Source organism: Pygocentrus nattereri, chromosome 4 (assembly GCF_015220715.1).
Source record: "Pygocentrus nattereri isolate fPygNat1 chromosome 4, fPygNat1.pri, whole genome shotgun sequence".
NCBI lineage: Eukaryota > Metazoa > Chordata > Actinopteri > Characiformes > Serrasalmidae > Pygocentrus > Pygocentrus nattereri.
The window spans coordinates 28,788,040-28,800,582 of NC_051214.1; the positions used below are offsets into that span (position 1 = coordinate 28,788,040).

At 40.4% G+C, this 12,543-nt stretch overlaps 1 protein-coding gene across 11 annotated transcripts in view; it reads left to right on the forward strand.

The window, feature by feature from the left end:
• The window catches only part of dab1a (DAB adaptor protein 1a), a 492,903-nt gene that overhangs the window by 464,243 nt on the left and 16,117 nt on the right, over nucleotides 1-12,543 (forward strand). For 8 of the 11 annotated variants that reach the window (XM_017688942.2, XM_017688935.2, XM_017688926.2 and 5 more), the window contains 3 exons: nucleotides 3,223-3,285; nucleotides 6,543-6,605; nucleotides 7,569-7,665. In XM_017688942.2, the coding sequence (XP_017544431.1) occupies nucleotides 3,223-3,285; nucleotides 6,543-6,605; nucleotides 7,569-7,665 (223 nt within the window). The remainder of the gene's footprint in view (nucleotides 1-3,222; nucleotides 3,286-6,542; nucleotides 6,606-7,568; nucleotides 7,666-12,543) is intronic. The other 3 variants (XM_017688969.2, XM_017688995.2, XM_017688981.2) reach the window with 1 other exon arrangement.

Here is a 12,543-nt window from a genome sequence, read left to right on the forward strand (position 1 = left end):
TGACAGATAAGACCCAGCCATTTTCAAAGAGGTGACGAGCTCTGAAGGTCGCAACGACATGCGCAGTTGTTGTATGGTAATTGTATGGATTTGGATCAGACCTGGTTGACCTTGCTATCTCTATTGAAGTGGCTGGTGAATTCATGCTGCAGTCATGATATGGCAGTTATGTTTACATGCTCTGGTTGGGAAATGGCTGATCCTTTCATGTTCCAATCAGTCTCTCTTTGCCTCTCACAAGTGTTATTGCTGCTCTGTTTATTCAGTCCTAGCTTTCTTTAATTTAAATGCCTCCCCTACACCTTGTTCCGACACTTGGTCTATTCACATTGATTTGCCCAGATTAGTTTCACTCCTTTTTGACAGGTGATGGTTAAAGGGATATTCTAGTGTTTTTCAGTCTAATCTGTATCTGCTACATCTATAGCAAATGGTCCATTGGCAGTCATTTAGATTTTCCTTGTAATTAGTAAAAGAGAAGAAAACCTGTTGGCTTGCAAAGAAATTCAATGGGCACGTGCTGAACCACCTTCCCATTGTCCTCTGCTGTTTAAGTCAGTGGGTTTGCTGTTCAGGGTAATTATTGTCTATGGGCAGATATGATGCAGATAGAGATTAGGTTTAATAGCTCATACCAATCCACTCATGGGTCACATTGTTCTGCTTCTGTTGAATTCCTCTAAACCCCAACACATCTTCCCTCAAACCTAGATTTTGGTGTCTGTTATTTTATTTTGTTCTTTTATTCATTTTGCATTGATACTTTTCTCTACTCATCCCACCTGACTTTCTGCTCCTCTCTCTCTCTCTTCCTTCTCATTCTGTAGTTTCTGTTTTCTATTTCTATTTGCTCTGAGTTCCCAGCCTCCCAAGTGTGCCTTCAAGCTGCCAAGCTCCTATCACAAAACAGAATCTCTAGTGCCAAAGCACAAGATATAACCCATGCAACCTTTTTTCTCACACTGTCTTGCGCTCTCTCTCTCTCTCTGTGCACCATTTTGCCTTTGTGGTCCTCTCGTCCATCCTACGTGTTTTCACATGATCACTCAGTGTACCAGATTAGCCAGACAACCTTAATTAAGTGGGCAGCATTAAATGTATGCAAAACACATGCATGTGGATAATTAGGATCTCCCTAGAGACGGCTAATTGATAGGCGGCCATCGCGGCAATGAAGATTGAGGAGTGGGCTAAAGGGATCGCGGGGAAATTAAACGCACGAAGGAAAGTATCAAGAGCTTTGCACAGGATTACGTTGCATCAGGATACGGCTCTGCATACGCTCACCTACAGATTAGGCGACTCAAACGGCTGCTGTTTACACTGAGAAAACTCTGCTAAATGTTGCCATGGAGACCATTTAACTCTAATGCGCTCTGCTATCACAGAATAAGAGCTTTTTTTCCCCCGCACACCTTTCCACTGGAGCAACACTCCCCTTCAGGTTACCGTTAGCTTTGAAAGCAGCATTTGTAGGCAGTCTGTTCTTTTGTAAAGCTAGTTTTCTGATGTTAAGCTGCGTGTACGGCTGAAGGACTGGGGGAAATATGTAATTTTTCTCACCAGTATTGCAATTTAAATGCAGTTATTTTCTATAAATTAAGCTCTAGGAATTTTTCCATCAAGAAGACTTTTTTTTTCCATGCTGAATGGAGCGTGTCAGGCTGCCAGCTCACAAGCTCTACGCTATTTTTTCCACTTATAATTAAAATTGCAGTTCGCTCTTTCAAATTGCGATTTCGATATAAAAATGAGTAAGTGTTCAGCCCTAATGTGTAGTCTGTTCAGGTTATTTGCTGTTGACCGACAGACAGTTTATCGGTCTATAATAGCCCACATGCTCATTTCCAATGAACCCCAAGTTGCCTTGGCGATCCCTGAGGGAATGTAAAGAAATTGATAGATGGCATCTCTGGAGCTGGTAATATGACTGCTTTCTGATTGAACTGCTGAACCCAGTAAAGATGGGCAGCCCCAGCACTGTGACCTTCACACTCCCACCAAGGTCAGGACTCCACCATCACCCAGGCAACCACAAGCAATACACACAACTCGCACGTAATGTGTTTGTTTTCTTGCTTGTGGGTGTCAAAGGTGGCAGGTTCATAGAGGACATTTGGAGGCAGTGAACTGGTGGATAGAAGATGTGAGGAAAGTTCTACAACGTCCCAATAATTGTTTAATCCTCATAGTGTTTTATGTGTTGTTCATACTCTCTCTTTCATTCACACTTGCTTTTTACCCCTCCTTCCTTCTCTCTTTATCTCCTCCTAGCTTCTGTCTATTCTTTCAGCATTAGCAGAAGTGAAATGGCAGCCGGTGGCAGCAGGCCGGCTCCCATTGCTTTTTCATTACAGTTGGGTCTTATCTCTCTCCAAGGACACCTTTTAATTAGCTCCCTCTACCTGCCGCTCTCCCTCTGTCCTTCCATGCTAAACATTAAATGCTAAGCACTTAAACTGAGAGGCCTGTGGGCTGGAACAAACCTGCCAATCTGGCCTCTGAATACTCATCTAAAGTGCCTTGATTTGCATGCATGCATGTGCGCATGTATTGTGTATGTATGTTCTCGCCACGTGTTTTGTGTATGTTCTCTCCGCCAGTTCAGATGTTCCAAACGATGTGAATATTATCTCCCCTCTGCCCTCCACCTCGATCATTTGCTATTTTTTCTCTCCTCCATCTCTCCTCCCTCCCTTCCTTTCATGTGTTTTGCAGCGGTGCAGGATGTGAGATGATAGCAGATGTTTTTCATGGTCTCCTGCTCTCTTCCAGCTCTCTCTCTCTCTCTTGATCGAGGGAGGCCCATATGAGCACATTATTTTCCCATTAAAGCCCCGCTGGCAGCCTGCTGAAAGATGGCCTTTCTGTTTGCTTTTTCCCCGCGCCACTTACTGCGCCCCAGAGCCTGGGGTTGGGGTTAGCAGGGAATGAAGATGAGCACGACATCATTTGTAGCATTTTGGATAGGCCTGTTGCATTCAAAGGAGTGAGGCTGCTGGGGGGCATGCGGAGACCATGAACGAGGTGGTGAGGTAGATGACGCTGAACTTGAGCCATGACCTCAACTTGTTCAGGGAAAGCTCTGCTCGTCCCACCTGGATGGCACCTTTACAAACCTCATCCATCCCCATCTCAAATACTCACCTTCTCCTGTGTGCTTGTGTTGAGCGTGTGTTCATCTCATCTCATGTGCCATCTAACATCATGCTACTGTTACAGAATGGACATAATGGCCAGACCAATCTTCTGGACCTAGATGCTGAACTAGTGCTGGTCCCCCAGGTAAGGTGCACAGAGAGGTAAACAAAATGAGTGATGAAACTCTCAGGTTAGGTCCCCTAAAAGCATCACCTCTGGGAAAACTGTGTTGTTCAGAAATGATCAAGGCTTAATTGGTGCCGGAACAATCCAGATATGGCTTCTTCAATGATTTGATCCAACATTTATTTTGGTGGATCCCTCACCGCATTTGTATTTTCTACAAATATCTTAATACATATCTGCATAATGGGTTGTTGGAAATGTGACTAAATGTGATGTGGTTATTTAGCTTCATCATCTCTCAAAAGAGAGTCTAGAGTCTGAGTGTGTTCAGGAAACCTATATTACTGTTCAAAAGTTTGGAATCTTTTGTTATAATAAGAAAATATTTTAAATGCACTAATAATTTAGTCATGCAGTAATATAATGTTAATAATGTTTCATTTAATATTGATAATATAATGTTGACATGTCATAAACTAGACAGCAGATTTCAGAGGTTTTGAGTTAATATTCACTACAAATTATTTACAATAATGAATTGTCAAATTATCTACTTCAAGATTTTATCATATCACAATTGTCTCGGCACCGTGACATAAAAGGCAGCACACAGAGAATTATTATTTAAAAATGACCCTCGGTAAAGTGAACTGAAAAGGGAATTTATAGCTGCACACTGTCAATGTGTCAAAATCACTACAAAACTAAGGCATAACAAAGCATAATCCCCAAAAGAACCAAAACAAAACAAAAAATTGTGCTCTGGTATCTAGGAGAAGGAAAACTGCTGCTCTCCAGGTGCAAATAATAGCTTGGATCAGGCTTCCAACCCCACCCACTGCATCCACCTGACTAGCAGCAAATGCACTTCACAATCACCAAATTTCATATGTGAGACATTCTGGATATTAAATGTAGAATATATTCATGTATTAAATATTAAATGAGAACTTAACACTCTCAGTGTTATACAGATTCCTCATTCATTCTAGAATCTACAGCTCCATTCATCATTTTGTACACAACTAACATTTCTAATAATTTCTGCTTGAAAATCATAAAATGGCATACTGAATTTATTTGATCAGTTCTGTTCCAGAAGATCTTCCATGCTGGAGACTTCAAATTCACCACACCTGACTCTAATATTCAGATGTCTTGGAAGGCCCTCATTACCTGGATCAGGTGTGTTAGATTGGAGCTAAACTCCGCAGGGTGGAAGATCTCCAGGATCAGCATTAGACCCCCCCTGACTTAAGACTTTTATCTAAAGCCAAATTGTTGTTATAGTATTGAAAATACTGATTCCAAACGTTTGAACAATAATGTGTTTTAAATGCACACTTTGTGCTTTGAAGGTCTCCCCCTTGCCAGATCCAGCACTACTAAGTGTTCTGGAATCTCATAACTTACAAATTAAGCACCAGAAATGATTGAGCAAATGTGATTCACAAACCCATAAGTTCCTGTAGCTTCACTGACATATACCTGAATTGTAGCCCAATCTCCCATGCAGAGTAAATGTCACGTTACATGCTATGTGTGTTTTTCAACTCCCAGTGCCTGCAAGTCCCTTAGTGTTCCAGTGCCCTCCCATTCATTGACCTGGAAGTACAGCACCAAGGTTAACATGCACTTTCCTTTCTCCAGTCAAACAACTTAACCCCCCATCCGTGATCCCTGCCCCTTCTCTTTGAATACGACCATTGTGCGGCCAGCACATTTCCATGTCAGCCAGCTGGTTGATAAAAGAATAGGAAATAAATGTCTCCGCGCCTTTCTCTCCTCATGTGGCCTTGTGGGGTCTCTGAAATGAGCTCAAAGGTCAAACACATCAGAGGGAGATTGTGTGTGTTTGCATGTGTGCTCACGTGCCTGTGAGGTCGAATAACTTTGTCCTCTAGCTTGCACAGCAGCCTCCAATCCATTTTCTGGCAACTGCGCTCAAGGCTGCATGAACTGTAAATGCTCCAGGATGATCCCAAATAAGGCAATATATACTCTGGGGATTTTCATACCCTGGGAAATTATTCCATAATGTGATTTCATGCAAATCACTGACCATGTGTTGAAAATCTTTTATGACTAAATATAGACAGTAAGTCTGCTGTTTCCATGGGGCTGAGACCAGAGACTCGAACAATAAAGCCAACGAACTAGAGCCTAAAAAGAACTGCTATGAAACTTTACTGAAAAGCTTAAGTACATTTTATAACTGAAAAAATGCCTATTTACAGACATTAGGTAAACCTGATACAGCCTATATCAAAATCTCTGCATAATTCCTTCATTAAGATGTAAACGAAGCCCTTCAGATTGGTTTGATGTGAAATGCTTTATTCTAAACTTGCCTTGCCACAATTGTTAAAAGCTTTCTCACAGAGGACCATTACCTTGAAATATGATGCCTCAGACATTGTTTTACACTGGTTTTAAGATGAGATTTTGGCCTAAAATATTTTAAATAAATTCATGGTCGAGTGGTACATGCAGGGTGTTTTAAAGGAAAACATACCCAAAGTAATCTTATTTTTTCAAATTTATTACAAAAAATGATGTTGTGTGGAGTAACTGGTGGTTTTAGATAACACATAAAATGGCTATTCCACTGTTTAAAAAAACGTACAATGAAACATTTGATATTAAACCACTCTAATTGTCATAGTTTGAACATACTCTGAACAACTGTATTATGTATAATGTATAAAAACAGTGGAATTCCCCTTTAAATAGTGTCGGTCCTCATAAATGTGACAGTAAACATAGCCTAAGTAGGTCTACACTTCTGCTTACTTCTGGCAATAATTAGTTTAATGTATTTCATGTGTCTGGACCTCATATTCACATATGAATCAAGTATTTTCAGGTCACTTGTAGTTTAGTGTATGTTTGCAAAGAGGCATTTTGCAGTTACAGACTAATATGGCCTTTATTAAATAGAGTTGGCTACAGTCCAACATAAGCTTTGTCAGTTTCCAGAAGTTTATTTCCAGAGAGCCGTATTACTGATGTTTGTAGGTTTTTTATGGTGGGTATATGAAGTCTTCATTCCCTTACATAATTCTTATCATCATTATCATCATCATTACCCACATAACACTCTATTTACATTCCTGTCTTTCACCCATTGCTGGCATTGGTTTCTCATGCCTGCTTATCCCAGCTGTGTGCCGAGAGGTAGGAACGATTCATGTGGGTGAAGAAGCAGATTCAGGAGAGAGTTCTGGAACCGAGTGGTGCTTTTACGGTGTCTTATTTTCTTCTCTTTACTGCAGAATATCAACCAGTTAGAGCTTTTTGGAGACATGTCTACTCCTCCAGACATCACCTCTCCTTCAGTGAGTACAGAAATACACACAAACACAATAATAGATGTGTTTTGGTCAGAGTGTCTGACCATTTTGTGAAAAATCAAATGCAGTAAGAGTTCCTCTTACGAGATGATCAGTCGCACATGTTTGGAAAAATCGTGCAATGTACATGTACAGTGCATAGCTAAAGACATTAGTAGCAGGCATCATGACTCAAAAATTCTGCCCTCAGACGCCAAACATGCCCTGACTGATCGTCTACATTTGGGCTAAAGGGAATTATGCGTTTGATTTTTCACATAGTGGTCAGATGCTTTGACCAGAATGAAAAAGTTAACCATCACTTCACCTGTTTTAAACATGCTTACTCGTCTCTTACATTGGCACTGAAACAGCCTCTAAAGCAAGATCTCATGGATTAAAGATTAGGAAAACACACTTCTGATGAAGTATGGAAGTGGAAGTAAATCTTGAAAGACTACAAGCGTTTTTGGGTGGTACTTTGGGGAGAACAGTTTGAAATGTCATTTATTTTTGTTTTACTAGCTGCCTGCATTATTCCTTCAACAAAGTGCAATATCACTAATGCTAGTTAGCGCCACAGATGCATTTATTAGCTTCTAGATCAGTGGTTCCCAAGATGGTCCACATTTTTGCATCCCTATGTATTGTTGATGAGTTGGATTGGAGCAAAACTGTTGGCTGTCGGAGGGGCCCTGAGGACCGGTTTGGAAACCACTGCTCTAGAACACTGGCTGACAGTCAGGATTGCCAGCGATAGTGCCATGCATTTGTGTAGTGCATGCTGGGCATCGTAGTGAGAGAACACTGATGGAAGATTAAACAAAAATGAAACAAAATTGTGAATTCTGTCAAACAGATGAAGGGGAATAATGCCTCACTAAGGAACATAATAACATAACAAATATATTAAATGCTAAGTTCAGGCCAGAACATCCCTTGATATGTGGTATATATGTTTTTCCACAGACCCCAGCCTCTCCAGCTAACACACTGGACCCAACGCTGGCCCACCAGCCCCCCTCAGAACTGTTCACCCCATTCAACCCCGCTTCCGTGCCCTCAGGTCAGTTTACCAGTCTGTATGTGAGTAAGAGAAACAGATAGACACAGAGCGAGCAGTATATTAGACCCTGTGTCTGACTTGCTCGGGCTAAATTAAGCGTTCTCTATTCCTGCTGTAGAATACAGATGCTCTCATTATTGGCCTGTATACTGTGCTCTTCGTGAAGGAGACTGAATTAACGACCCGCTGTAGCCCCAGTCCAGTGTTTGTGTTCAGTAGGTCTGTTATTAGTGTCTATCTGTGTTCCCTCAGGTTGAGTTGGTTGAGAATAATCATAAAGAACAGCCTTGGCCAAGCGTAGTAGAAACCTGTGTGTGTGTGTCAGTGTGGGTGGACACATACCTCCCAGTTTCTGAAACAAAGTGTTTCACCAAAGCACAAATCCTCAGAGACAAGAAGCATGAGCCTTACAATACAAAGATCTCTAGCTGTGATGTCAGACATGAAAGGGAATGGCTGCGGAGATTTTTTTAAGGGGAACACCCTGATTCCACTGAGTGCTGTTACAATTCTCTTTGTGCAGCGCTGCTTCTGGGGAAGCTCAACTCTCAGTGAGTGTTAGCAGCTACACGCTAATTGCTAACCTAGTAGCAGTGACGGTGCGTCATCTCTGCATACTCTGTAACTGAATTTAGTCGACAAGGCTAAGACAGCTGCTGCAGCCAGATTGACTTGTTCTGAAACACTAAACAGTATATCATCGATACGTCTGGAAACATGCCGCCCGTCACCCTGCCCATCTGTCGCTCAGCAGAAACTCAAGCCTCCTCTGCATTTGTACAGTGTTTCTAAAAACGTAGACTTTTCTCTGTGTGTTTTTGGCCCCCTGTCCACACAAAAACAGCATTTTAGGTTACTAAAACCTGAGCTTTTAAAAAGTACTCTGCAAGGTGGAGAGTTTACACTTTGTTTTGTGAGGGTAGGTAAAATGCGGGGATGTAGGAAGTAAGGGTGCTGATTCCTGGTTGTTTAACTGCAGCTGTTTTAGAGTGGAATTTGTATTTTTATGTCTTATTCATATATTTTCAAAATCTGCAGTAACTGTTTAGGACTGTAATTTAATTTTTAACAGAGACTTGAATCACTTCGAATTGGTCGCCTCACCACATATCAACAATCTAAATAGACACCACTAAACTCATTTGCATAAAGTTTGGTCAGAATGAAGGAGAACAGAGAAATCTGGCTGTACGTCAGTGGTCAATTATTACATGCACATTGTCATCTTTTGCACGTCATGACACTTTTATGTAAATTATTGAATAAATTCAAATGGAAAAAAAAAGGCAAATCATTTTCTTTAATGTCACCATTCACATCATGTACCAACTGCTTAAAATTTCAGCACGCCCAACCCCCAAAATATCTGCCCACATCCCTGGTAAACATATCTTTTTGAAAATACTGACATCAAGGCACCAGCTTGTGAATGGTTGTTGCTGTTTTGTTGTGCTGTGCATACCTAATGACTGACACGACTGATGACTGGATTTTTTTCTCTGCGCAATACACATCCCTGTGAAGTTCTTCTTGAGGAGTTTCTCTGGGCTGGCATGCCCATGTGAGCAGTTTCAAGCATTCTCATGTGAACAGAGAGATTTTTGAAAATACTGTTAGTCTGTACAGGGATTGATCTTTTAAAATAGAGAGTAAAAATGTGTTTTCATAAATATCTGAATACAGCGCCTCAGGCCCCGTCCAGACATATGGATATTTTTGATAATGTGAATTTTTTCAGTAATGCATTTTTAATTACAGGCACTAAAAAACACACACACACATTTTCTAAGCCACTTCTCCCTCAGGGTCGCGGGGGGCTGAAGGAGCCTATGCCAGCGGTCATCGGGCGGAAGGCAGGATATACCCTGGACAGGTCGCCAGTCCATCGCAGGGCGGCACTTAAAACAGCAACTTTAGAAATGATTTAATAGTTTGTGATTTAATAACCTGTGCGACTTTGTAAACGCATGTAAACGCAGTCACTAAAGTAGTTTTCTTTCATCTGAGAAATATCGCTGAAGTTTGGCCTTTTCTGTCTCAGAGCGACGCAGAGAAACCTCTTCATGCATTTGTTACAAGCAGACTTTGCATTTGTTACAAATAATCATTGTAATGTTCTTCTTACTGGACTTCCTAAGAAAACAATACATCCTTTACAACTTAAAAAGCTAAACACAGATCAAATCACTCCCGTTTTCTGCTGCTAGTTTTTAAGGCTCTAAATGACCTTAAAACAGTGTTATGTTCCAGCACATAATCTAAGATCTGCAGATACTGACCTTCCACAAAAACGTACTGTAAAATACAGAAAGCTTGGAGAGACTCGTTCAGTTATTCTGCTTCTAAACTGCGGAGCTCAAATTCACCTTTTTCTTAGGAATTCAAGCTCAGAGCTCACTTTTAAGAAGCATGTAAAAAGTCTCTATTTAACTTAACATTCAATTAAAACTTTACATCTCATAGTATTTTCTTATGATTTTAAATTAATACTTTTAATTTCTTGTATTACTGTTTCTATCACCCGTCTGTAAAGCACTTTAAAAATAATTATTATACCATTATTTATTATTATTAGTAGTAGTAGTATTAGGATTATTTGTGTGAACTGTGAAGCTTAATACACAAGTATACCCAAGTATAGAGGCCTGTTATATGTTACCATTTTTTTGTCTGCATTTTGGCCTCCCGTTTACACAAAAACAGCATTTCAGGTCTCTAAAAATTTTGGAGCAGAATCTCCAGGGTGGAGAATTTTTAAAACTCGCTTTCTCCATTTTTGTATATATCAGAAAAAATATCTTTTTAAAGAGCAGTGACATCACAGCTTCAGCGTGTGCAGTGTTTTAAGCACATGTTAAACACTTCAGACCTCGCACAACTGACATGTAATAATATCTAATATCAGGTTTGGTAACATTTATTAATTTAGCTTTACTTTATCATTACATCATGGGTCAACAGTTAGGTATGAAAATTCCAACTTACCTATCACACTCACTATCAAACTCTCACACACAGCCAAACTCTCTCACACTCGCTATCAAACCTCTTACACACAAACTCTCACACTCACAATCGAACCTCTGACACTCATCATTAAACTCTCACACTCACAATCAAACTCCCACACACTATCAGTGAGAGAGTTTGATAGTGTGTGAAAGAGTTCGATACTGTGTGTGTTTAACAGTGAATTTGAGAGTTTGATATTGTGTGCGAGAGTTTGATAGTGAGTGTGTGAGAGTTTGATAGTGAGTGCGTGAGAGTTTGATAATGAGTGTGCGAGAGTTTGATAGTGAGTGTGCGAGAGTTTGATAGTGAATGTGAGAGAGTTTGATAGTGAGTGTAAGAGAGTTTGATAGTGAATGTGAGAGAATTTGATGGTGAGTGTAAGAGAGTTTGATAGTGAATGTGAGAGAATTTGATGGTGAGTTTAAGAGTTTGATAGTGAATGTGAGAGTTTTAACAGTGTGTGATAGTTTTTGATGGTGAGTGTGAGAGAGTTTGATGGTGTGTGTGAGAGGGTTTGATGGTGTGTGTGAGAGGGTTTGAGGGTGTGTGTGAAATGGGTTTGATGGTGAGTGTGAGAGGGTTTGAGGGTGTGTGTGAAATGGGTTTGATGGTGAGTGTGAGAAGGTTTGATGGTGAGTGTGAGAGGTTTGATGGCAAGTGTGACAGGTTTGATAGTGACTGTGCAAGGTTATTTAAGAATTCCCCTTGTTTTTGTTCTTTTCTTAATGCTTTAGATGTAGCATAATGTTCCATTCAGAAAACACTGTCGCACGTTTCTGCAGCTTTGTGTGTATGCTGATGTTTTTGTGTGGATAGAAAGGTTTGGAATGCTTTTGCTGTGAATGTGAATTAAAAAATTCTACATTTTCAGAAAAATCTGGATTCCTGGGGACACAATTTCAGAGGAATTCTGTAAACTTGTAGCTTGCCTGGCCCAACTCAGAACCTACCTGCCCTGCCTTCTCAGACTCCTGCAGTTCATTTCAGATAATGAGATTACATTTCATACACTCCTAGTCATGGCAGCTGAGTCTCTCCGGCTTCATTTGACTGAGGAGTGAATCATTTCATCCTCTTTAACCACGACTACGTGCTCCCACCTTAGCACGGATTAATTTTACACACTTTTCTGTGTTTATTGTTGTGGAATAAGATGCTGCTAATAAGCAAACGAGCTTAAAAAAGTTTAATTAAATTTCAGTTTATGCCACTGGAGCAGAGCAGTGTGTCACTAGCAGAGTTGCTGAGGTTTTTTTTTCACAGGGGAGAAGTTGGGAGCCAAGAGGAAGTGATGCGCTATCAAAAGGAGCCCTTCCTTCCTGTTGGGTCCTCTCTAACGATCAGAGGGACAGAAACAGATTCTCAGATGTGTGCAGTTCATGTGTGGTTTACAAATCGGCTGCGCTGTTTTGTTGTTATGAGACCCTTGCGAATGTGTTGCTATTGTTGTTCTTATTTTTGCTGTTCATACAGCGATTCTCAGCGTGAAGCCTCTCTCTGCTCCCAGCTCAGCGTACTGTGGTTCACATCCTGTGGCGTTCTCTTGTCTCAACTCTCTACCAGCAAGCAGACTTTAAATAAACACGCCAGTCACATCTATGTCATGTATTTGTGCTGCACCTGTGTTGCTTCAGAAATAACTTTATGATGTATAATTAATTAATTTTATGTAATGTTGCACTTTTAATTTTGTATTAGAACAAAGTGCAAAGTACAGTTTAGATGTTTTATTTGTGCTTTATGTATTATCATATATACAGTATTGTGCAAAAAACAGAGACCACCGTTCATTTATTTAATGTTCTTACAAAATGGTCACTGTTTACAAAATGACTCCTGTTTCAGCTTCAGGGGAAAAAAGAAATG